Here is a 27,537-nt window from a genome sequence, read left to right on the forward strand (position 1 = left end):
TCGGTCGTAAATTGTTATTTGACTTTAGTGTCCCTTTAAAGAACCCCGCTGGGTCAAAATTTCGGAAACCCACCTCTACGGTGTCTCTCATAATCATATCGTGGTTTTTGGGCGTTACGCCCCAGGTATTGTTATATTTTCCAATTAACACGAGACCCTACCCTCATATGCGCCAAGTAGCTAATAAAACTACGGTTCTGAATTGCGAAGCCGTGAATTTGATTTGCTGTGGGATGTGAACCGTTGCATTCGTACACCAACACTTACCGCTGTAGAGACCAAGAAGTCGCAGGGAGAACAGCAGAGGCCGCAGCTGCTGAAAGACGTCGACAAGACCGTCCTCGTTGTCTTCGCGACCAGCAAGTCGCTTCTGCTTTGCGGCGAAGTTCGAAGGGCTGGTGTCGATCGTGAATATCTTTCTGGGACGCCTCGAAAATTTTCGCATGGTTATATAAGAGACGGCACAGAACTACCGTGGACGATTCTACGAGTCTTCAAGCCGGGGGAGGAGTCCTTCAAAAGGCTGGACGCGCGCCTTTCGTTTCGATTGCACGGTACTTGTAGTCAGTCACGTGATACGTCCCGTGGACGTCGTTCGTGGATTCTTCTTCTGCACCTTGTGGTCGAAAAAAGCCTTACTTTACGCCTGATTCTACAAATATACCTTACATCAACGGCCTGGACGCCGTTCTAGGTCAGCTAAAGGACAGTTGCTAGCGTTCAAGGACTTCAATGGCGTAGCAGTGGACTTTGACTTCTTGGAGTGTCCTTTGTTGCTTCGACTTTTTCTCACCTTCTCTGACGACAGTCACGCATTGGCTGCTTTCAAACAGATCGCTACAAAACCTGCTTCCTGAGTTTGCTGGTGAATGTTCACGCCCTGGATGACACAGTTCTCTTGAACTTCTTCGACGGTCTCTTCTCGCCTTCTTCGAAGACCTTTAAATGTCTATATTTGATTCGTCACTCATAAAAAAAAACAGCTACGCATTCACAAGCCTCTTGAAAGCCACATGCGTCTTATTTTCCACGCTCTGACGTTCTGAAGGCGACGCGTAGTTAGGGACCGTATATCTACGGACAGTGTTTACACAGAACTCGTGTGTGTTGATCGATCCCTTCATCAGATATGGTTGTCTTGATCCGAATATATATCTTTTAAATTTTTTATATGTCCTCACGGACTGTAATTTGCATACATTGGCAAGGTCCTGGGTGGAAATTCGACATGAAGTAGTAGACCCTGACCTTATTCTCTCACTGAAAGACGTAACCACTCGGGCGTGAACCATCAGTCAAGCGGCGCGAGCGTGCGTCGGGGACAACTGACGCTATACGTCCGCGCGTCTCTGCATCGATGATTGATCATTATGTATTTATTAATTTTTAAAGCACGCCGCAACAGAATTAAACATTTATGAAGAAGTAGTGCTTATATGGAGTACCTTTTGGCCGGATCTCGTGTATCGCCAATGTCTGCATATCGAATGTCCCAAGCTTGTGAGTGTAACACGGTACGTGTTCGGGTCGCCCTGCAAAGATGTATTGCGGAGGTCTGTACCTACACTTGCGTGTCGATGTATAACTGCGATTGCAAATTTATGATGTTAATGTAATGGTGGGACTCGATCACATATTCCGCTGGGCATCCCAGCTGAACCACCAATTTGCCGATAAACATAAAAAAGCCATTGTAGCCTTGTAGTGAAGTTACTGTTCCGGTTTTCCAAGATTAGTCTTGCTCCCAAGAGCGTTTCAGAAACTTGCACCGAACTAAAAAACTCAAGTCGGATCGGAGTCGCGTTTATCACAATCGGATTTGTACACTCTTGATGTTGCGCCGACTTCTGACCACTCTAGTGTGTAGCCACCCCAATTTCTTCATTTTTTTTTCAACAGTCGTGCTATCGCAGCCGGGAGACACTTTTCACGTTTCATGAGTCATGCAAGGCTTTCCCCTTAAGGCTAGCCATTCGTGCATGCCTGCTGTCCACCTCTTGACTTGTAGGCCACTTTCTATTGCCTCAGTACTACTCACACCTTCCGAGCCAGCTGTGTGATTGCATGGTGCACCCGTTATTTGACAGCATCACTTACCATTGCTGTGGCGTCTTCACAGTGTGAATTTGCACCCTTGAAGTTTCTTGTATATAGCGACATCTGTTATCCTCTCTCGGAGTGAGAGCATTGTGGTAGTTCCGCAGAGAAACCGGACTGAACTCAACATTGTGACTGCTCACCGACGGTGCTGCTGCGTGGTACCAGGACGTTGCTGTTAGCGTGAATTTGGTGTGTAGTCAGGCACCCTCCACTCTCTTTCATTATTATTGCACAAACCTTTCCCATCCGGAAGTGCAGGGTAGAAAATCACAGTATTCCTTCTGGTGATCATCTCTGCCTTTCCTTCAAGTTCGTCTCGTCGTCTCTCGCTAATGTTTTTCTCAATTCAATGTCATCTGTGATACTGTCTCTTTCTCACGAAAACGTTTAGTGCAAAGAAGCCAGCTTTCCCAAACGTTTTTGGTGTGTGTGTTTGTGTGTGTGTGTGTGTGTGTGTGTGTGTGTGTGTGTGTGTGTGTGTGTGTGTGTGTGTGTGTGCGCGCGTGCGTGTGTGTGCGCGCGTGTGTGTGCGTGCGTGCGTGCGTGCGTGCGTGGCGTTTTTTGCCAATAAATTCAGCACGTAAAGCTGCATACCCGTAGTATTTCGGTAGGTCGTTAGTCTCCGAGCTGCAACAGTTCATTCATATTTATCTGCATACAGAATTCTATCACCGTTACCATGGCAACTTTCTCGGCCGGTCACGCACAAACGCAGTATCGTGTACAAAAGAGCCGACGAGGCGACATTTGCCCCGGGAAGAAATTTGACATCAGTTGCCGTGCTAGTAGCTCAACACGTACTTCCAATGGAAATTTTTTTCTATAAAGCGACACACTTGCAACTTGCGCTTGCTCCATGCTTTTGTTGCATTTCAGGCACTCACAAACTGTAACAATAGGAACGATTAAGTTGCATTTCATACATGCCTTACTTGGCAAAATGAACGCTGATATTTATACCAAGTGTGCGCATTTTCCGATGTGTGCTTGTTCGTTTGTGTAACAATTTCTATTTTAATGATTTACCGCGTGCAAATTTTTTTTCTCTGCAGAACGGAGAAAGTTGAGACTTTTCGGTGATTTATCGTACTTCCGAAACAATAGCGCAATCTACTAACAGGAGAAAAGATGCAGTCAAGCGCTTGTTTACATTTAAGACTTTATTGCGGATCCAGAGCACATCTCTGCTACTGCTGGATTGTTAGATAGGAGGCAGGACCTCTGTCAAGCTGTTCTAAGAGATTTTTTTTGTATTTTCTGCTCCCGTCAAGAAAGTTAGAGGGCATTTAAATATAGTTTCGCGGACAAGCTGAATTTCGCACTTATATAGCCTGAGAAGGCAGAATCTAGTAAAAACGCTTCAACCTGTATTAGGTTGTACCGCCTAGCCAGTTATCGTTTGAATAAAGCTGACTGACCAGGACGAGGAAGAACAACCAGAAAGAAGGCAGGGAGGTTAACCAAACAAAAGGGTGGTGTAAAGACCGGAGACAGGAGAACGAAGTGAAAGAGGCGAGAAAATTGTCAGTAAATGGGCTGACGCGTATGCATCGGAGGCAGTGTAAAAAAGTCAAAGGCGTTCTCGTAGGCCCGTAGTCCTCAAAGAGTGCGAAATGGTTGACCAGGCATTACCACAACGGAAGTGCGCATTTACTGAGGATCCAACTTTATTGAGCCTTTTGTGCCTAGGACTTCACTCGATCAGTACTAAACATTCCCCTGCTCGTTCTTGCCTGTAAAGCTGGCTTCTTTCTAAAAAGCATCTTATTGCGGGAAAGACAGTTTTGCAGAGCGCTAGCGTTTAAAGGGAAGCTGAAGGAATTTTAACATTCAATCAAACTTCGTCTTTAGGAAATATCGATATTGTCGTTGACGATGCCATATATGTTTTCGCGGTTGTAGCAGCAGGAACTTTAGAACAGGCGAAATACAAGCTTGTCTCGCTTCACCCCCGCGAGCGCGCTGAAAGTGTGGGCGTCGAAACATACGTCATCTTCGTTTCCTCTGGCCTGGAGCAAGTGTTCTCTCTCATCTTCGACCATGGCCTCCGTGACTAACGCATGACGTGCTGTTGCCGGAACTGATCGAAGAGGTCACACTTCAGCAGTGCTACTGTTGCAGATGACGTGGCATGCCGAGAGTGACATCACCGTGTTCGTTCTGCGTGCCAAGAAGCGTGGTGGCCACAACCACTGTTTGTTTTTTTTTTCACCAAGAAGTGCTATTACCGTTCACTTTTGAGAACTCTCACATCGCTTTTCTAATGCAGCAGAGATAAAACTGTCCTTACATGCTCCTTAAGTCATTTTTTTAGAAAAGTGCTTCAGCTTTCCTTTAAGCAACGCACCAACGGCCCACTCCATAATTACTACAGGGTGACACGTATCTGCCCAGCTGCTCTTCCAGGATGACTCGTAATATAAGCTTTAGGAAGCTCAGCCGAGCCTAATCGGCTGCCTTGAATGAACACTGGCGCAGATTGGTGTATAGTTTGCGTGCTGTCTCAGAGACAATACATGGTACCAACGGTGCTACGCTTGGTTTTTTTTCCGCAGCTTTTAAGGGCATGAAGAATTGGCGAATAGAAGATTAGAGCCTCTGCGTTCGACGTATTAAACTTTCAATACTGGAAGTCCGAATGCTTATCTCTTTCCAGCATGGTGGTCACCCCCGGTAACCACCTTTTCTTCATTTTTGCCTCTTGAAACACGTGAGCCCCACTTGTCGGATTTTAAATGGCACATATCTTAAAGCACTTGGCAATATGACAGAGGTGACGCTGCTCCGTTTAGGCTTCAATATGACATGTTACATGTGTTTTCTTCTGGATGCCGTGATCCTCAGGACACGATAGTCGATAGAGTGCATGGTTCCTGTGAAATGCACCAATACAGACTTGAATGAAGAAAGAAAGTGTCGGAAAGGTATAGCCAGTCATTCCGGAGTGCAACATAGGCAATGACGTAAAACCGACTAAACTACAAAAAAGACTAGGTGTCTATTTGTCACCCTTGCGTTTCAATAAGTGTACGTCATCATCGTAACTGCGTATCCATCTAGGTCTCCGGGCGCTGGAGTATTCTGTGAACTGCAGTGTTTCTAGGAGAACTGCAACTTCCTTTGTGGCATGACAAGAGAAACGGCGTTTTGTGAGCATCTTTATTCACAAGGACAAATTACAAACAAGTCGAGAACGCACACTTTCTGACGTCAGTGGCTAGCTCCTGTGTCTGAAATGCTGTCTGTCCACTTCGTCCAAGAACACCACTTCACCGACACTGGCCTATAACCCTTGAGATACGTACTTAGAATAGTTACAACAAGCAGTACGTATGTTTTTCAGTCGCTATTCCGTGCCTATGCAGACTAGCTTGGCCTTATCAGTCATTCCTGTTTTGGAGATCGTGATTAACGAGGTGTCTCAACCTCGCCAAGTAGTCATTGAATCACGTAAGGTAAGCACTTAGAAATAACACTTATTTCACAGTGGATTGTGAATGAAGCTTACCTCATGACGTAGTGCAAAAAGAACGCGCTGAAGCGTGACTTGATAAAAAATGTCAGAAAGTTTTGTACCGCTGTCAGCGCTACCAAGAAAGTGGTCTCCGATGCTCCTAACACTGTTCTAACAGTTTGCGGCGTCACGACGGCCAGTCATCAATGACACATCAAGGCTATACAAAAGAGTTAGTAGATGAACAGAAGAGGACATTATGTGTCACTTCGAGAATACTTCTGTCACAGTATGTTTGCACATATACCCTTAAATATTTATTGATGGAGACACTCGCTTGTCTTACTGCAAGCTGTGAAACCATCATCACATCTATTCACATTTTAGGGGAACCCGTATTCTGAGGTTAGGTAAAGAATGAGCACCCGGTGTGGCATTTATCCTGACCACATTTGTGTTTCCTGCACTTGAACCGGGCTGTTTGAATGCCGCATAAGTTCCAACTGAATCCTCGCGAAACATTCACATATTTATTCACCGCAGTGTAATCAATTATACCGGTGTCACTGATCACGTTAAGCCCAATTCTGATCAAAATGCTTGACATTCATTGGCTTTCTTGCGCAGCTTGCATAGAGAAGCCAATAAAAAAATTTGACTACGATCTTGCCCGATCGCGGTCACAAATTACTGTTTTACACCGGTGCATGCTTTTGTTATCATCTAGCGTAAGCGGCGAGAAGTGCATTGTATGAACATTTTTATGCAGGATGACGATGTGCTCCATTATCCAGGGAAGAGATGATAACAGAAACCTTGAGAGATTTGGGGCTGAAGCTTACAGATATCAGCTTTGAGATGATCGACGGGAAGCTATCGCAGAAAGCCAGCTCGGGAATTCTTTTAGAATATGACCTCTCAACGTCCATTTCAGAAGGCACATTTCTGGCTGAAGCCTCTGTGCGACAATGTCCTGATGTTTCTTTAACGATAGTGTCTACCGTTCCTGGATTTCAGCTTAAACTTCGTAAATCACACAGATGTATGAATATACACTTTGAGATACCAACATTAATGCGACCTACATGCACATGCCAAGCAATTACCGGCCTGCCCCTTATTGACCAATGGAGTGGTGGAAGGAGTTCATTACCAGCGATAGTCTTGACAATCAGCTCAATTTGATGGGCAGAGCGCGCTGACTGCGCGTGGTGCCCTGAACTGGAGATAGCCAGCGCAGCTAAAGGAGGTCTGCGGAACAAGTTGGCCCCGCACCACCGACCACATTTTTTCTGTTATTAAACTTCCACGCCTCTTTGCTCCCTTACATACACAAAGAGTGTCTTTGTATCGTGCACGTCAATGTCCTTTAGTGCGTCACTATCCTCCAACGTCTGCGTCACCATCAATATTGTGGATGAATGCAGTCGGGAGAAGAACTTCAAACCGGCCCTCGCAAGAACGACCACACTCTGGGGTAGGTTACGCCTGGCTATGCTTTAGGGAACACACGCAGGCTAACTACGGAACAACGCTATAGACTGTGTCGTGGTTATACCACTGGGTGCGCGCGGCTACCCGTAGCTAGCCGTCGGAGATGGAGCGGCCCACGTGACTCTGGTTGATGGAACACATCAGGCGGTCCACCGTGTTCACGGAGAGCAGACGGAGCAGGGCCAACCGGAACTTGTCCTTGGCGCCTCCGCAGAAGTAGGACCGACGCGGCCGGCGCGATCTCACGGCGTGCACCATGTTGTCGACGACCTCGTAGAGGTCCTCGCGGCAGCGCCTCGACAGGAAGTCCAGGCAGCGGGAGCGGAACTGCTCGAAGTACGTCTTGCCGTACACCTCGCGCACCGAGGCTGGCGTGTCCTGCCAGGACTGGTCGACCGTGCACTGGATGTGCTCGGGCATCGCCATCTTGGTCCTGCATAAATAATGATGAATGCGATGATGACTACACTTACCGAAGGGTTATGACGCTTGTAACCCACTGCGGTGAGCCGTGTTGTTTAGTAAATTACTCGGTTAGAACGTAAGAAAAAAATCACTAGATGAGCTTATTACCTCACGAACTCAACGCCCCAAAAGTTTTAAGAATCCGTCCAATGCGAATCGAGTTACAAAGGTTTGTCGCATGCTGCAATTGCATTATCTCTTCTCTCGTCCCGACGAAAGCGCTGGAAGCTAAGCAGGGAGGGGTGGCAAGGCAAAGAAACTACCGCGCCTCGGGACCTTGAGCACTTCTTTTTTTCGAATGCGCGGCTTTTTCAGTGTGATCGCGCGCGCGCGCGTGGACAAGTAGCGGCCTCCCGCGGCTATCTCGGTAACTTTATTTTTTGGTCACAGATGCACAGACGATTTTTCGCCTTCAACCAACGGGTCGGGGACCACGCCGGCAGTGGGTTTTTTTGCGACGCGAGCTCTTTAACGCTATCGCGTTAAAATGTAAATGCTACCCACGTAACCACACGGCGCTTGCTTTTCGATCGTGAACGGCAGTCGTACTAGATGCTTTCCGCCGGAACCGTTATGATCGTCATCAGCCTGACTACGCCCACTTCAGGGCCAATTCCTCTCTCATATTCCGCCTATCGACTCGCTCCTGTGCCTTCTGCTGCCCCGTTATACCTACAAACTTCTTAATCTCATGGGCCCACCTAACTTTCTGCCTCTTCTCACGCGTTTGCTTCCTCTGTGTATCCAGACAGTTACCGAATGACCAGCGGTTATCCTGCCTACGTGTTACGTGCCCGGTCCATAATGCTGCCCGGCCCATGATCGCTGGAAACGTAATTTTTTTTCTCTGCTGATGGGAATACTACGCGTATTAAGAGTTAGAAGTTCGTCGTTAGTGCATAAAACATTACGTTTAGTTGTCAAAAGTTGTTTAGTTGTAATTACATTTAGATGACAAAATCTACCGGGGCGTTCAAGTTTCCACACTGAAACTTGTGCCTATATGTATGAAAGTCAGCCACCTGAAACACTCTAGCACTGTTTGAAGTAAAAAAAAAAATTAGGAGGTGTTTTTGGATGGAAGATTCATGCAATTATTATTGTTGTTGAAGGAACAGTGATAGTTGTTAGAGGAGCTGACGTTTTGTCTTAGCTTGTAACTGAGTATAAGATAGAACTTTCTCTAGATGAGCTTGTCAGTGTGTTGGCAAAGCAGGGATGGGGAATACATTCCTCTTAAGTTAATAAATTAAATTACAAGTAACAATTGGCTGAAAGCAATATGACATCACCATTACATTGAAAAGCTGAAAAATATTACTTTGAAGTTGCCGTAACATGGCATCATCATTCATGCTCAACTCATACACTCTTTTATTTCTGCACAGATACATCGAAATCTCACACATATTTTCACAAAATTGATTTGAGTGCAAAAACACGACCCATCCACGCACACACGCACCCTGGCATCAAACACGCACAGCGTTGGGGGCGTGCGTGCCTGAATGTGTCGTGTGTTCATCCTAAAATAAATTTTTTGCAATGACCTACCGACTATCCCAACAACAAGTTCTTTTTTAACTCAAATATCTACTCAGCTTTCCACGCTTGAGGTCTGGTTCTCATTTTAACACGCATTTGTTATTTTCTTTATCTCTTGGTTAATTTTTTATGCCATAAGGGAAGCAGGCGTGTTGTATTTTAGTCGAAACTAATAGAGAAAGTAATGTGGAACTGGAAATTGCTAGCTTCAAATAGTTGGTTAAATTATAAATAAGCAGCCCACAGAAGTAATTCAATATAGGTTCCTTTCAGCACAAAGTGGTTTAGTTAGTGTAATTAAATCACTCCTAAGTCTGTCCTGAAGTACTTCAAATGTGTTCACTGCGAACAATAAAGTGATCGTATATAGCAGTGCAGGGTGCATTTCGGGCATGTCTTTGCATTGGTGCCCCATTTAGCGCTCGTCGAACGACTACCCCGAGGTACCGACGGGATAGAAGGGTACCGACGAATTCTATTCCGTCGGTACCCCGAGGTAGCGACGGAATAGAAGATTCTAAACCAGATTGTGCGTGGCCTACATGTCTTCCCCCACCCCCTTTAATAGTTGCGAAATCGCCGTCAATGATCAAAGCTCTCTGACTTATCGGCCAGATTTTGGTCGTTCCACATATGTCATTGGGCTCGACTCGTGGAATGCGTATATTAACGAGGCGCGCCGGACCGGGAAGGCGTATACCTGTAGAGAACGGGCTCGATGGTGGACACCAGGATGTCCCACTTGCGCATCTCGCGCCTCAGACCGTCGGCCAGGGAGATCACCGCGTGCTTGGACATGCAGTAGAAGGCCAGGCCCGGATACGTGAGGCGTCCTGGAAGAAAAAAAAAAGATCGCAAAGCGAAAAGGGGGCGTTTGATATGACTCTTCTGCGACGAAGATTCCTTCAGGTATGTTCGATCACTATTTGCACAGGCGTGCGCAGAGGCTACCCTTAAAAAAGGCTCCCCTTTCCACTCTTAAATGATCTTGTCCTAAAGGAAACAAGTTTTGTAATGACTGCGTAAATATTAATGAAGTAATGACGTGCTTCCATGGCACGGTAGCTTGTTTTCGTCCGCTGGCATTTCGGGGTGACATATGTGAAGTGAATAATTTTTGGAGTGCAAGATGCAGGGTCCTTACTTGAAATTATTGTCAAGAACCTGCAAGGCAGTGGCGGCACAGGTACGATGGAGTAAAGTTATGGTGTATGAAAAAACATGCCCTTCTACCCCTTGATGATTAGGAAGAGAAGTATTGAGCGAAGGAAGTGGCACTCACCGGCTACACTGGCGACAATGACGGCCCTAGATCCTGGTTGCCGGCGCAGAAAAGGTAGCGCGGTTCGAACCGTGTTCACGACGCCGAACACGTTCACCTCGAACAGGTAGCGTGCCGCGTCAAGGCTTCCCCACTCCAGCTCGCCGGCGCTCATCATTCCCGCGTTGGCAACCACCGCCCAGAGCCCTGCGAGAGAGCGGCAGTTAGCATGACAAAACATACGTGAGGCAAGGGTTGAAAGAGAGAGAGGGGTGACGTCACAAGCACAACCATCGACGCCACTTTCTCTCGAGAACAGATGCTAAAAAAAATGGCTGGTTGCATTGATTCACATTTTCTGTCGATAACATGAACCTACATAGAACATCGCACTGCTGACACCGAGAGTCACTGCTTTCGAGCTGCACTCTAGCCGGTATCACAAGTATCAAAGACTGCCACGGCCGTCTTTTTACACGCGCACGTGTAACACTGACCCCTGGGTCCCAGTTCGGCGGCCAGGGTCTTGGAGGCGCGCCGAAAGTGCTCCTCCCGCGTCACGTCCAGGTGCAGGACGCGTAGCGAGGCCGAGCAGAAGTCCCTGAGCATGGTGGCGCCCTCTGAGGACGGGTTGAGGCAACCTGCGAGCACCTGGAAACCCGCGGCGTCCAGGCGCTTGGCGAGCTCGTGGCCGAAACCCGTGTCACAACCTGCGTGCCGAAGCAGTGCAAAGGACGTCCACGTGATGTCAGAAGGACCGAAACGTATGTGTGCGTAATAGCTGATTACAAGATATACTCAACATTGATGCGAACTACTATGAGGTAACGGTGGAGCTGATGGCGTTCTCCTCCTCGTTTCCCCCTCCTCACCTTCACTTTTCCTTTCCCACCCCTCACTAAACTGTATTGTACGTGGATGGCTTCTTTGCCTTTACCATATATACATCGCTATACTATACTATACTATACTATACTATACTATGCTATGCTATACTATACTATACATGACGACATGGTCATGTATATATGTGACGCTATGATGACTGGGTGACGTGGCCTGGCTCATACGCCTTGTTTATTCAAAGCACTTCTTCCTTCTCGACCTCTACTAACCATCGCTTGATACGTCACACGATTCCGTCTTGTGTAGAACTGCGTCGATGATGAGACACTGATGAAGTGGCTGGGAGGTCTTCATCCTGTCGACTCGTGTGACGCTATGATGACTGGGTGACGTGGCCTGGCTCATACGCCTTGTTTATTCTAATCTATCTTCTTCCTTCTCTGCCTCTACCAACCATCGCTTCATGCGTCACACGATTCCCCCTCCCCCCAAAAAAACGCCCTGACCATACATCGACTACAGAATCATCTCTTAGCCGCACACAGCGACCAGCACCATGACAGAATCATCGACCGACCTTCCCATCCCCAAGTACACCGGAGCAGCGGACGATGGACCTGTACAGGACTGGTTCGACCTACTCGAGTTCCACGCTACCGCTGCATCTTGGTCGGAACGGGAGATGGTTACGAACTTCAGTGACTACGTCACTGGTGAGGCATTTAAGTTTTACCTGGTACACATATTCGAAAACGATGAATCATGGCAAAAGATCAGAGAAGAGATGATTGCCCGTTTTAACGACTGCAACAAGGACTTCCTCATTACTGGCCATCTGCATGCAACCACACGCGGCCGTCACAGTCCACGCTTATTTTTGAAGAAACGTAGCTTTCCACCAGGTTACCCTTCACGAAGGCCGGTATTTTCAAAGTCGTCGCTCCAGCACACGACACGAGACGTTGCTTACCCACCTCATGCACTTCATTTTTCGTCTCGCATACGTGGTCCACCACCCGGTTTTTCTTCACGCGGCTCTTCAAGCACTCCTGACGCTCACCGTTTGCCTCATAAGGACACCATGTTCACGATAGACGAGTTGACACACCGAGAGAATACCCAGTCTAGCCATGCTCCTTCCGCACGGGTTCATGCATCACCGTCCGGTGCATACACACTCGACAGTCGAAGCAACACCGAAGGCTCAGACGCATCGAACGTCACACGCTGCCATGCGCAAGAGCCTCTCGTAGTGAACAGTGTAGAAAAAGCTTCTGAAGAGCTTTCCATCAAATCTGAAGCATCATCTTCATTGCCTGAACTACATGACAACAACTCACAGATTACCAGCTGCCGACTGGAGACACCATCAGGTTGTCATGAAAACCAGCGCGATGTTCAAGAAGGGCTGCTACCGCAATACGGTCCACAGCAACGTCAGCAACGCCAGCAAAAGCAAGTCCGTGAAGCACAGAGACTCCAACGGACACACCAACAAGGACGACGACGCAAAGCAAGCCTCTTAAAACAAATTCAAGAAGCGAGGCAACTTCGCATAAGGGATCGGCGCCAGAAACGCATTTGGCACAAAATATCAAGACTGCGCCTAAGATTACAGCTCCGAAACCTCAGGAAACACCGAACAAGACAAGAAGTCACCAGTTCTACCACGCAAAGATTCAGACACCACCCCATTAGTTCGCGAGAACGGAGCCAACGCCCCAAAAAACTACGAAAGAGACTGAACGTTATAATTTGTACAACGTACGAACATAGACATAATTCCTTGAACTTCAGTTCTTGTACACGCAGGCTGCAAGCACTAATTCTGTCTCAGCCGCGACACAGAATACAGCGCGTACGACTGAGGATTCTGCGTCTACGACATTCGACGTTAAAGTGCTCCAAGGAATTCCAACCTTGTTCGTTCCTCGCAGGTGCTCAATTCACTTCATGGTCAGTGCAGTTTTGCAAGACGCGGTTACCTTCTCCAGAACGCCACAGCCAACCTCGCCCACCAGAACTCCCCCATTCACCGGACTGCCGCACTCTCTCCTGAAGTTTTGCGAGTTTACGGAACACCACTGGGACATGAAACCGATTGTGCATTTTGACATTTGTGACTTCTCAACCTTGCCCTGTTTACTTTTTCTTGTTCGTAATTCATGCATTCTTTCGGGGGGGGGGGGGGAATCGTGTGACGTATCAAGCGATGGTTAGTAGAGGTCGAGAAGGAAGAAGTGCTTTAGAATAAACAAGGCGTATGAGCCAGGCCACGTCACCCAGTCATCATAGCGTCACATATATATATATATATATATATATATATATATATATATATATATATATATATATATATATATATATATATATATATATATATATATATATATATATATATATATATATATATATATATATATATATATATATGTATAATGCTTAGTTTCCCCATATTCCCTCATCATCCTCACTTTGTTTGCTCAATATATCTAAATATATATCAATGATGACAAAGCTACTCATGAGCGAAATTTGTGGCAAGTTCCTTCGTCGAGTCGTAGAAATTGATGGCGGGCGATGAGCTTGGCGACGGAGACGCCATTTTGACTCTGAGGCGCATGCAAAAACGTGCGACGTTTTCACAAGCGCAAAAACAAGAAATGACACTGTAGACAGTAAAACAAATATATATAAAGTAACTTTGATGTGTGAGTTTCACGAGTAAAACATGAACATAATCTGGGATTCTATTTTCAGTGGTGGCAGTCGTCCTGTTTGGCTGCCATTAATTGCAAAAAAAAAAAAAGTTGTCCGCGAGTAAAATATCTTCTTTGAATTCATGCCCTAGCTAACAACTGCGGAGCAGACAGAACACAATGAACGAAATAATTGATTGATTGATATGTGGGGTTTAACGTCCCAAAACTACCATAAGATTATTAGAGACGACGTAGTGGAGGGCTCCAGAAATTTTGACCACCTGGGGTTCTTTAACGTGCGCCCAAATCTGAGCACACGGACCTATGAACGAAAGAAGACAGACGACCGCAGACTCACAACTGACTCTGAAAAACCTAGTCGACCTCTATTAGCGTTTTTTTTTTTCGTTCTTTGTGTCCTGTCTGCTACGCGGTTTGCAAAGAAACGAACCTTTAGCCCCCGGCTGTCAACGTTTGTTCCGCATCTTGAGTGGATATTCAGCGAACAAAGTAAAAGCAAAAATGGACTGTCTCGCTCGCCCGTCAATGAATGACCATCGAAGTCTTGACGTCGACAATCTCTCGTGCGTTTTCTCAGGCGCCGAATGTCTTCACACACGCTTTGCCTAAAATAGAAAAAAAAGTAACCTCTCGCCATCCATTGAAAAACGCGTATCAAACCGAAGATTGAGGGAGTCATACGCCGCGTGTAAAGTGAGTCGTGCTGGCCTTCACCGAGGGTTCGCCAGACTCGGACCTCGATGAGCTGTCGTCGGAAGTGACCATTACACTGGCCCACGCATGGTGCGTCACGACAAGTCGCTTTGCTCGCGAGTGTGCCAGCGCTGGTTGCTTGTCGGAATGATTTCTATGGCGGGCAGACGGGCGCCTATATAGCGGCGTCGTGTGGTTTCTTCGCCTCGCCGTAGCCATGTGGCTGTGCGACACACGCTGCTAGCCTAAACCATATGTGTTAACCAGGCTAGATCACAGTCATAAGGTGGGTATTCTATCAAGCAGATCTAACCCCTTCTTGTAACCATTGTACAGCGCACTTGGAGTATTATCGCCTTCCCGCCTCGGTGGTCACCATCGCTGATCAACGGTTATTCAATAACTTCATAGCTAACGATGTATAACTACAACATTTTTTTTTTCGTTGCGCTGTTTAACTTGCACCTACGAACGTCGTAGCTGTTATTGTATATAGAGGTACCGTTTTCAACACGAAAGTGTTTTATTCCGAACCCACCAAGGTATTAGAGACGCAATTTTATCACGAATATTACATTGATAAAGTGAACGCCACTAAATGAAAAAGAAATAAACTGTAAGGAAAAAAATTCCGCATGAGTCGAGCCTCCGACTCATTGGCCCGCAAGGACAAGCGCCCGTCGCCGTACACCGACTGAGCTATCGAGATACGTGCAAGCCTCCAAACGCTCCCCATATATCTCTCACACATGGATGGATGGATTGATGTGGCTGTACCCTTTAGTCTCTCGCACAGTGCCCTCTGTTGGAGATCGGGGCGATGCTGCCTTCTGTGAGCGGTGACGAAGAGTAATGCGGCGTGACACCTATTAGCACCGATAGAGCACGATTCATCAACGACGCAGTTGAAGTATGGTGTTGGAGATTGCATGCCGGCGTGCACTCTCGGGGGCCATCGTTAAATAACAGCAAAAAAACAAAAAAAAAACAACGGTCGCGCTATAGCATTGGGTGGTCTTCTTAGACGCCGACAAGAGCTCTCGCGAGTGCTGCCCCGTCCTCGGACTCCTGTGACGACCGTGTTTCCATCTTTCCTATCTCTCCTATCCCCTTCGATATGTCGTCGCTCTCTGGCTTACCTCATCTCTATTTCTCTCTCTCTCTCTACACCTTTATTCCTATCCTTTTAATCCTTCCTCACCACCATCCCTTGTGAGCTACTGTTGAGGTGTCGCTCGCTGAAGTAGACAGTTACGGGGCTCACTTTTCTCTTCCTTTCTCTCTTAGAACCACTTCGTGTCTTAGACGTGGTCACGTTCCTTGTCTTTCGCTTCGTGGTGGTGATTCGTCGTCGGAGTATTGCTTAATAATACTGTGCACACAATCTTGACCCCAGTTGTAGTCTGATGGCGAAGCCATGGAGCACAGGGGTTGCGGAACGGCTGCAGCCGATGGTGAGTGAACAGTGATGGCCAACAGGTGACAAGGACAGGCTCTATGCTATGGTAGTCGTAATCAGCGGGCCACCAACAAAGATGGTTTCGCCGTGTAAGCGATGAAAAATTGATTGACATAGGGGGTTTAACGTCCCCAATCCACCATATGATTACGAGAGACGCCGCAGTGGAGGGCTCCGGAAATTTCGACCACCTGGGGTTCTTCAAGGTGCACCCAAATCTGAAGAACACACGGACCTACAACATTTCCTCCTCCATCAGAAATGCAGCCGCAGCAGCTGGGATACGAACCCGCGACCTGCGGGTCAGCAGCCGAGTACCTTAGCCACTAGACCACCGCGGCGGGGCAAGCGATGAGAATTCTGGTTACAATTGTGTAAGTAGCAGGGCTTCTTCGTTTTTATATGACTCAAGGAATATTCGCTTAATACTCGGTTTAAAAACGAAGAAAAAAACAGATAGCATATTACGGTTGGTAAAATCATTTAGCTACTTATTGGTGCGAACGCGTCTGCTGCATGAAGTCACGCTACAGAGTTTCCGTATCGTTGCACCTAATGTATGGGGCGGATTATATTAATAATTTCCAGGGTTTTACGTGCCATAGTCACCACGGGAATCGGTAGGCACGAATGAAATAAGGCAAACGTGCGTTCTAAAATACCGCTCGACAGATCCTTCTTGTGAATATCGTCAGTGGGCAAAACCTGCAGCCCTCGGCTAATTACCGGCGGGTGACGCACGCTTGCCATACTCGCAAACTTTACGGCGCAGAACTAAAACAAAAACAAACAAAAAAGATAGAAACAGAAGCCCACACACGGGACACGTACTGAAATCGTGTCCCTAGGTCAACCGGTCGAGAGTTTTTTTTTTTTTTTTTCATCTCGTTTTTTTTCCACCACTTCATATTTCGAACGTCGCTGGTTGCAGCTCGAACAGGAGAGCCGTGCCAAATCCTTTATTCGCGTGACTAGCTTTTTGGCGAATGGCGCGCTGCATGACGGGATATAGTCGTGGGCGGAGAAGAGTCGGCTCTGCGCATGCGTCTGAGTGACGCGTGGGAGTGTATGCCTGGTTTGATGACTGGTAGCGACACGAAGCTAAGATATATGAAAAACAGAGAGAGAGAAACCGAGAGAGAGAAACAGAGAGAGAGAGAGAGAGAGAATAAGAAAAACAGTGACTGCCAACCGGAGACCGACCTGCGTAGAAAAATCTCCCGCTCAAGGTTGTCTTCTGGCTAGTAGAATTCAATAAAATAAATAAACAAGAAAGGTGAGAGAGCCACCAGAGGACGAGAGTGAGAGATAAAAACTAAAAAAAATAAAAAAAAGTGACACGGCGTGTAAGAACTAAGGAAAGAGAAAATTAAAATGCGAAGGACTGGAAGACTAGTTATGGTCTTAGAGGTTGCAGAAAATTTGAAATCCGAATTATAAAACAAGAGAAAAGGGTGGAAAGTTAAGCAGGAAGTCGAGGACGAATCGGAACAGACAATTTTCAATCGGGGAAACAGACGACGAAATTGATAAAAACGAATGATGGATAGAAATTTTAAAACGGGTCGTCATTCAAAAAGAAAGAACTCCATTACTGTGTTGATATATACGAAAGAAATTAAAGGCGAAAGCGTTAGTAGAATGAAGGAAATCCTAGAATAAAGAACAGAAAAAAAGATTTTGAACTGAGAGGAGTGGGAGACTACTTGTGAAGAAAGGTGTCAAAGATACCAAATAAAATTAGCGAACGAGGCATAGGGTGCAAAGAAAGAAAGAAAGGAAGGAAATAAAGAGGGAGGAAGAGAAAGAAGAAGGAGAGAGAAAGAGAGAGAATGGAGGAGAAGAAAGAAATCAAGAAAAAAAGAAAAAGGAAAAGAAAGACGGAAAGAATGAAAAAAAGAAAAGGAAAAGAGAAGGAAGGACGAAAAAAAGGAGGAAAGCAAAAAAATAAAAAAAGACAGAAAGAAGGAAGAAAGTAAAGGAAGAAAGAAAGGAGGAAAACAAAAAGAAAGCAAGTATAAAAGAAACGAAATAAAGAAAGAAAAAAGAAAAGAAAGAAAGGAAGAAGGAAAAGAAAGGGAGAGGAGAAAGAAAGGAAAGGCAGAAAGAAACAAACAAAGAAACAAATGAAGAAAGAAATAAGGAAAGAAAAGAAAGAAAGAAAAGAAAGGAGGAAAAACAAAATAAAAGAAAGAAAGAAAGGAAGAAAGAAAGAAAGAAAGAAAGAAAGAAAAAAAGAAAGAAAGAAAGGAAGGAAGAAAGAAAGAAAGAAAGAAAGAAAGAAAGAAAGAAAGAAAGAAAGAAAGAAAGAAAGATCACGCCCATTCACACGACCGCACCGAAAAACGAGCGAAGAATGGAACGCTTCACCAGCCTTGACTGGTCGTACCCCGAAGGAGACAATGTGTTGACGGCGCGCTAACTTATTTCCTTTTTTATTTTTACTAGTGAGGAATAGTTGAATGCCGGAGGCGGCACGGGAGAGCCGGTCATCCGGGCGAGCGAGCGGAATCCACCATCGAGAAGGAAGTGCATCGTTAGAAAGAAGAAGAGACGATGCCTCCTCCTTCTTCATTTGATTTGGTTTGTTTGTTTGTTTGTTTGCTCGGTGAATAACGATGCGGCTCGTTAACGCAAAAGGACCTGTCACATAGGAAGATGCAAAGATAATTTGATAATTGCGTAAAAAACGTTTATGGTATAGGAGTTTGGTTATTTGATATCTTCTGTTATATATATATATATATATATATATATATATATATATATATATATATATATATATATATATATATATATATATATATATATATATATATATATATATATATATATAATATGCATTTTTAGAGGTCCTGTTCACATCTACCCAAAACAAAAGCCACGGCAATATGCCTCTTACCTGCACCCAAGCTGTTTCGCAATAAATAATGACGTCAGTAGGCAGACACTGCGAGCTATATGGCTGCGTGAGTTTCAAACAGCTTTGGTAAAATTCGAAGCCCAAATCTATTCTTGATTCTTGGAAAGAGTGAGCGGCATCACGCATCATGGAGCATTTTAGGACATTGGTTAATTACCTGCCTAGTAATTCCTGGTACAAAGCTTAGTGATTTAAGATTACTGCCAGTGAAGCTCTGCGTCTTTCCTACTCCCACTCTGCTTGTAAATCTAAGCTCATACCAACCTAGAAGCCCAGCCTAAGCTCACTGTAGGCAAAAAAGCGTCGGCATATTTCCCGTATACTCTTGCAAAACCAAGGCCTTTGCTTCATTTTTCTCCTACATTGGGGAACCCAGATTACAGCTTGGTCAAAGTACAGTGGTTATCTGTAGTTAAGGCGAAGTTATCGTCACTAACGGTGGTCTGCCCGCGGCCGTCAAAACTCCCGGTAGGAAGGTTTCCGCGTCTGAGCATTTTCGCTCGGCTACCCCGCATTTGCGATTCGTTAATGTGCCGTAATAACACAACACTACCACGCCTTTTGGCGGCTACTGCTGCGAAGTCACGCTAAGGCACGTTTCGTCAGGGCAACGTCAAGGTTACAACTCTCTTTCAAGCATGACGAGTCGTTATGTACAATAGAATTGACGTTCAGAATTAAACAAACAGAAAAATTTGTCTCTGAGCCTCTTTTGTTTTGTGTTTCAAGAGAGATTGTTCGTCGTCTCGCAATAACCGCAATAACCTCGTTAGTGTATTGTTTTGCCGGGGCTTAGGATCGGGTGGTTCGCGCACATGGTTACGTTAAAACGTTAAAAAGTGTGGGTGGTAACGCGTTACGTTTTTTCGGTAACTCGGTAACGTACTCCTTACAATTTCGAACTGTAACGGGTAACGTACTTACGCTAACATTTTTTTTTTTTTTTTTGGTAACGTGAGATGGCACGACACTCTTTACTCCTCCTCCCCGCAAACTCCCCGGTCTCACAGGCACGACAGCTGCAGACCTCGCCCCAACGTTTTTTTGTCGTCGTCGCAGACTGCTGTCGGCCCTCCATGCGTTGAGAGTGTATCATCCAATGCGTCTACCGATCGCCTATTCGGCGTAAGTGCGGACGTATTCATTAAATAGCGTGGCAAGCTCTCCGACTACAGCCTTGAAATTGAGATGTATGCAGCACACTGTGGTTGTTATAAAGTTCTCCCTGCAATAGTATACTAGTGCTAGTTAGTAACTTAGTTTTCAAAATGAAATTTTCTCCTATCAATCGGCAAGTATGGGTACACGTTTTGTACACTAGATAATGTTGCTCGAGTTTTCAACGAACGAGGCCTGACCGTGAACACCTTGTCATAAACAAACAGCATATTTTTTTTCAAATAAACTATATTTCTCGACAAGCATATTCTTTAAAGAAGTCCGCTGCAGGGGTATCAGTGGTTTTGCGACTCTCAGATGTGGTGCGCTCGTTAGGTCCAATTCATACGTCTACAGGACGTCTTCCGTGGACGTTCTGTGGACGTCGCGGGGAAGACGTTCGTATGCTTGCTCCGAACTGTCCAAATGCCACTGTTTTGCGTAATGATTCGGAGCTCATTAAGTGTATCTCGATGCATGGTCACCGAAACCACCAGCCCTTTTGAGTTGATAACTCGTGCATGCTGCGAAAGTTTCAACTTTGACTCGTCCGCGCGCTATACCGCGAGGTATACCTTCCGTTCCGCTATGTTCCGCTATAGAACACGGCGGTCCCAACAAGTCGTGCGCCTCGCAACACGGCTTTGCTGCTCCTACACGACACCTTGACACTTCCTGTATGGAATTCCGTTGCGGCCCATTTTCCTCGCCCATCCGTCGGTAGTGGGCAGATATTAGCGCCGGAAACGCCGGCACGATTCTCCCGGGAAACATCCGTTAACCTTGCCCCCCCCCCTCCTTTTTTTCTGTTATTACCTTCTTGTTCTTCAATTTGACGCATCTTGCGATATACTGTGTAACGGAGGTGTCGCATTTGCATCGTTTTGCCCATGCACCGTTTTATTTCCTTTATTTTCTCTATGCGAGCCTTCTCTCCTGTTTTGATGCAAGCTCTGAGAACTGTGCCCTCGACGCGTTCGATACGCTTTCCGTCTTGTCCGTGCCATGTGAACGAGTATCGATATGCTCCAGAGTCCTTCGGCATTTCGCGGACCGACAGCGGAATACCGCGGGATGCTGAGATATGAGGCAGCTCGGGCGAAAGAATGATATTTTTTTTTTCGCCAAGAGAAAAATGCGTTCGATTTCCGGGGGGTGCTCGCTAATGTAATAAGTCTTCTTTGTGATAAGAGACCATGTTCTACGGTGTTTACTAGCCTTGGAAGTGCCGAAGTATCTAACAGTGAGGCGGGAAAGTTTCAATGCATTGATGTATTTTGATGCAATTTGTGAACCCGTTCTTAAACGATGGAAATGATGGCAGGATTATGGTCTATAGTGAGCACTTCGCAACAGTACTTGTAATATAGGCATTGTAGGAAATAGCTTGAAACGTCCAGTGTTACGCGAACAGAGGTACAGTGCTCAACTCTCATGTCTATCACGACGGAGCATCGCGAGCGGAACAGCACGGGCGACATCTGCATTCGAAAATACGCCACAACTCAGCGAGCGCCGCACTAGTGATGTGCCTGCCTTGCAGTACTGATCCCTGTTTATCACCTCGGATGGGACAACCGCTTTGGCCGTTGAAAGCACTCTGAACGATAAAGCGAAAAAACAAAAAGCAAGAAAAAAAGACTAAGTTTTATAAAAGCGTTGTCGCTGTGATATGATATCACCAAGCGAGGATAAGTTTAGGGTATTAAAGGTGCCTATCCGGGCAATCGCTGGTTTCTTTTTCTTTTCTTTCGGTTCTATAATGTTGACAGCGCTTCAACGGCCAAAACAGTCATTGCGGCCGCGGAGATTAAGAAGAGTGGAAACTGCAAGGCAGGTACATCTCTGGCGCCGCGCATGCTCACATGTGGCGTATATGCGACGGCAGATGTCGCTTGCGCTGTTTTGCGTGCGATGATCCGTCGTTATAGACATGAGAGTTGAGCACTGTACGTATCCTGGCGGCACGGTTGACGCATACACCCAGAACCTGAGCTAGGAAGGCTAATGAGAAGACGATGCACCCGAGACCCGATTACGCTATCGCGTTGTACTCTTGAAAGTGGAGCTCCAGCGTGAGTTATTTCACTACTATAGTTTAAAAACAGCCAGTTAGGCCAGATGGGTAGGACCAATCTGTAACTTTGTTTTTTTTTTTACCGCAGCTAGCGTTGTGCTGTAACGAATTCAAAGGCGTAATGAGATATTTTCTTGATAACCAGTGTGCGCGCGTGCGCTTCCGAATGTCCTGTGTTTATCTCTCTTACCTGTCTCCTATCTTTCATTTCCCTCTCATGCGCAGGGTAGCAAACCGGCTGCCTATAGGCTGGTTAACCTCCCTGCCGCTGTTTTCCTCCTACTTTCCTTCCCTTTTTCTTCTTAGTAATCATTTCTTTCATTTATACGTATTTTTAAACAGGACTGAATTCTAGGAAATTTAATATTTGGGAACCTCCACATTTGCCTTGTTATCTGATAGTCGTGATATATTTATTATACAGGAATTATTTGCCTACTCAAATAATTTTCTTGGAGGCACAGCTAGGTCATAGTTGGTAAAAAAAACAACCACTTAAAAGAAAAAAAAAGAAAAAAAAACTATACGAGCAGGAAAACTTCTACAGGACATCTATTAACCGTCCAAGGTCCACATAACTTAGTTTTTAGGAGGCTCATAATAGCAGATCATTTCGTCAATGCTGAGTAACGCAAACTCCACGCCCGTATGATCTTTACCAAAAATCTTGCCATGTGCTTTAGTGGCTAAATATAGCCGAAGCCGTACTTGGAAAAAACCAGCCAGCGTGATATATATCTCGCCAGTTCTCCTTACGTCAACCTGTCGCAAGAACTCGGTGCCACTTTATGAACTCGGTTGTTCCCACGATGTGCTCTGCGGCGAGAACGCCTACAAGGTGTCTGTACATGACTTTCACAGTAATGAGCTAATTACCGTGATTGCTTTCTTAGCGGCGGTAAGCATCGTCTATGGGCTTCTTGAGAAACTGGGGACTCATCGGCGGACTAACCGGCGTTGCTACAGGCCAGGGCGATGTGAGTATTGAGAAATAAAAAAAACAATGCCCAAATATTCGAAAAAGAAAGATTAACAAGGACGCAGATATTCTGAATAGAACTAAGTGATGAGATACAGCAAAATATGTAACGACCTACGTGGGCAGATTTATTAACGGAATTTTTTTAGCGCCTCTCAGCTGCTTCTTGGCAATGAACTCCTGTCTGTTTCAATTCACTATACACAGGGCTATTATTAAAATACAGCAGATGTTTTCATTGTATGGCTAAGTAAGTTGCCCTGTGATAACAGACATGTTGAAATACACTTTCTTACTCACTCGAGCCTGTGCTGACTGTTGTTTAGGTTTAATTGTTATGATTTCGTTTGGTGAAGTTTAATGACAAATAATTTAGCCATGATACTACAGCTACTCCTTCTTCGTGTTATTATTATTATTATTATTATTATTATTATTATTGTTGTTGTTGTTGTTGTTGTTGTTGTTGTTGTTGTTGTTGTTGTTGTTGTTGTTGTTGTTGTTGTTGTTGTTGTTGTTGTTGTTGTTGTTGTTGTTGTTGTTGTTGTGGTCGTCGTCGTCATCATAGCGATGCTGTTTTCTGTGTGTTCTCTCCTTATGCAAGTGACGTATATATGTATGTGAACGGGAAAACGATTGTCATGATTGCACTCGTGCATTTTGGGCGAATTAGCGTCCAGTAGGCTAAGATATACCGGTATACGGCACGCATTGTGTGAACACAACAAATTTCCCCCACGCGATGCCTAATCCGAGCTACGACACATATTAACCGCAAACGCAGGTTGAGATTTCGGCTTTTCGCGTCACAATGACAGCGTATAACTATAATGCTACCACAATCTGTTTTGCAGCTGTTGCACTCAAATTTAGATAATGTCGGTAGTATTGTTTTGAAACCATGTAAGTCTATCACGCCGGAAGTCGAGCTTAAACATATGGTTGGACACAACACCATGCAACGCCGTTACTTAGTATATGTTGAAGCTGTACGTTCTATATTGTACGCTTAGTGTTATACACATAGTTAGCATATAGTTATACATACCGTCCACTGCAGGACAAAGGCCCCTGCCATGCTTCACCAGTCAACTCAAGCACAGGACCGAGTTGACTGGCGGAACATGGGAGAGGCCTTTGTCCTGCAGTGGACGTAGTCAGGATGATGATGATGATGATGATGATGATGATGATGACGACGACGTGTTATGTATATAGTTATGTATAGCATGTACCGTATAACCACGTGTGCCACTCTAGGCACAGTAGATGTTTTATAAACAGAAGGGGTGGATACTATTCAAAACACTTCCTAAACTAAGAGGAGGAAGAGGAGGGAGAAAAGTTAAGCGGAAGGACAGAGAGGTATATAGGGCGTTCAATGCTAAACTAGGGCTTCAAATTGAACTCCGAGAGGATGTGTTTTTCTTTTTTTTGTACTCTTTGTCTGTACTCCGCTTGCATAAGACCATCTTTTCGAGAATTGCGTCTTTTATTGTGAAAAGGAAGACGCATTTCAAGAAAAAATGCTTAGAAAATACCTTTGGGGAAATTATGCTGTGCTCGCGAGTAGATTGGAGCCCGCAAGTTTTTTGTTGTTGTTGTTGTTCAAATCATTAAAACGCCGTTTAACATTAAACGCTGTTTCTTAATTTTGGTGCGATCACAACGCATTAAGCAAATGAAAAAAAAAAAGACTTCTCATTAGTTGGACGTAGTCGCCCGATAGTACGTCATAACAATAGCACGGAAGTTTGTTTTGTTCACGCTGCTCTTGCAAAATGTGAATACGCATATGGAGGAGAGCCTGGATAGAGATACAGAGAGAAGACAGCATTGCAACAAGGTTATTGTGTAGAACTGACAGACGTATCAGCAGACGCCAGCGTTTTGTGACAACGACGCGAAAAACAAAGTATGAAAAAGTTTGAAAACTTTCGTACGCCTATCTCTATCAAAGCTTGGCACTAACAAAACAATATTAACTAAATTACTTTTTACTACAACGATTAAGTGTATGAATTGTTGCTTTTCAGGGCTAGTAGCGAATCTAGAGCTGTAATGAATTACTTCAGGCGATTACTTTGATCTACATTACTCGTTACTTTGTAATTTTCTATTGGCTAAAATTTAATATTTCCACCTCCCTCATTGCGCAAAATGTTGACCAAGGACGAAAGAAAAATATCAGAAAAGATTATTTGAATCCGAAACCTCAAGCGCGTGAATTAAAAAAAACATAATTTATCTGATATTAATGCATAAGTGTGGCAGATAAAGCGAGCATGCCTGATTTCAAGTTAATCATTGATTTGTTACGTAATTTTAAGCAGATTTCATTACTTTTCAGAAGTAATAGTAACATAATGACAATTTTAGTCAGCTGTAGGTTGTAATGCAGCTTAATCATACCTTCGGAACTTTACAAGAGTAATTACTTCCATAGCTTAATACTTCTCAGGGGTCGTTTGGCTGTCTCTTATGTATGTTCATCGCGCAAGAAGAAACCTGTAGAGGTACACTCACGCTCAGTATTAGTGGTTGAAGGGGCCCAAAATCTGAACTATGATGACACCAGCAAACATTCGATTTGTTCAGAAAGTACCATTAACGAAATCAGAGTTTCGCATATATATATATATATATATATATATATATATATATATATATATATATATATATATATATATATATATATATATATATATATATATATATATATATATATATATATATATATATATATATATATATTGGTGCCATTTTGAGCGCAGAAAACATGCTGTGACTGATATAAGAGTATAGATGTGCATGTAAGTCTGGAGATGTAAAACACTGACACTCACCCGTAATGAAGACAGCCTTCTTGACCACATCGTTAGCGTGGGAGCCGTTGCTCGTCTTCAAGGAGCCGTTCTTGACGGGCTTGCCTTTCTCCTCCGCGACCATGTTTTATGGCTGTGTTCAAAGAGTTCCTTTCGAGAAGTATATACAATCAACAAAGTGGACACTCCATTTTCCCGTCGCAGTAATTTTCGGTATACAAAGTCCTCAGAAGCAGAGTTACGAATGGTGCATCCAACGGACAGTGAACAGTTCCACGATTTATGCACTCCTGAATCGCATCCGCGATGTGATGTGCCTGCGTTACCGTTGACGACGAACGCTTGGACGGTATGGCGGGGCACCGAGAGTTGGACAAAACAAAACAACCTTCCGTATCTGGCAGATGTAGTATCGCGCCCGATAGCTACGATTGTGTCCGAGACATGTGACTAGTGGCAATGCGTAAAAACTGCATTGGCGTCAGTGATTAGTCCTGGATGCGCGTTTGGTTTTCACAATCTGAATTCCAGTTCAGGTCATTCACCTGTAAGCACAACGTCAGTTAAGCCAGCCGAGCGCAAAACACCCGTTGCGGATGATTCAGTAGTTGAGTGTCCACCTCGGATGTCCTTCGTCCAGAAGGCGGAAGATCTTTTCACGCTCCAGTTTCTTCCCAGTGCTGTCTTTCCTCTTTTGCGAAGCTTCGCAACCCGGAATCTTCGTCAAGGTTTGTCCTATTGAATTGAGTATTGCAAAAACTTGAACATTTATACACTTCGAGCTTTAGCGCTGGCATGTACGCAAAGGCTTTGCGAAACTTTTTAAGGCTTCTGTCTTGAGAAAGTCCGAAATTCTAGTAATCTCGAGGCACTTCTTTGCAATGGACCATTATTAAAACACTTCGAAGACTTCAAGGCACTGCCGTCCAGTTCAGTCTTGAATCACAAAAAAAATTGAGGTAATCTAGGAAGAAGCAGAGAACCTTGGCGCTAGGACAATGAAGGATATGGATTTTACTTGAGCGTCGATGTATCTTCAGACAGTCTTGAGTAAGCTCGGGAACCTTTCTAACATCACCAGACACTACCGTCTCCTTCAGAACTCCCTTTCACGGGTGTGTATGACGCGTCAGCCCGTTCATAAATGTAAAATAAGTCTGTTAGTCCCAGGAAGCCGTCTTATGCGGTGGAATGGTTAGCAGGGTAACTCCCAGGTCGCCTTCAGGAAGGTTCGAAGAATCGTCGCTTACCAACATGAATGCGCAATGTCCTGCAGTTGTCCAGATGCGCTGGGAAGGCCACGTCTAGGAATAGTTTACAAGCACAATTTTCTTCTGTTGCAATCGGGAAGTGAACTGTCTATGCGGAGCGAGATGACGTCGGCAACACACCGTAGCCTCGAATGACCGACTCGTTCGACGCCCGTCTCTGATGGTCTGCACTGGCCGGACCACAAGGTCTACTGGGACCCTTTCTTCACTGCTTGCCGTCACAGCGGCTCTTGCTTGCTTTGTGACCGCAAGCGCTCTTCTCGT

The 27,537-nt window shown here is 45.1% G+C and overlaps 1 protein-coding gene across 1 annotated transcript; it reads right to left on the minus strand.

The window, feature by feature from the left end:
* Positions 1–5,241: 5,241 nt before the first annotated feature.
* On the minus strand, positions 5,242–27,537 carry LOC119179486 (17-beta-hydroxysteroid dehydrogenase type 6). Its single transcript, XM_037430565.2, has 5 exons — positions 26,024–27,537; positions 10,817–11,029; positions 10,341–10,526; positions 9,759–9,891; positions 5,242–7,481 (listed from the first exon to the last, which is right to left on the minus strand). The coding sequence occupies exons 1-5, from the start codon at positions 26,124–26,126 to the stop codon at positions 7,139–7,141; spliced, it is 978 nt and encodes a 325-aa protein (XP_037286462.2). The 5' UTR covers positions 26,127–27,537; the 3' UTR covers positions 5,242–7,138.

Source organism: Rhipicephalus microplus, chromosome 7, assembly GCF_043290135.1.
Source record: "Rhipicephalus microplus isolate Deutch F79 chromosome 7, USDA_Rmic, whole genome shotgun sequence".
In the NCBI taxonomy this organism is placed as follows: domain Eukaryota; kingdom Metazoa; phylum Arthropoda; class Arachnida; order Ixodida; family Ixodidae; genus Rhipicephalus; species Rhipicephalus microplus.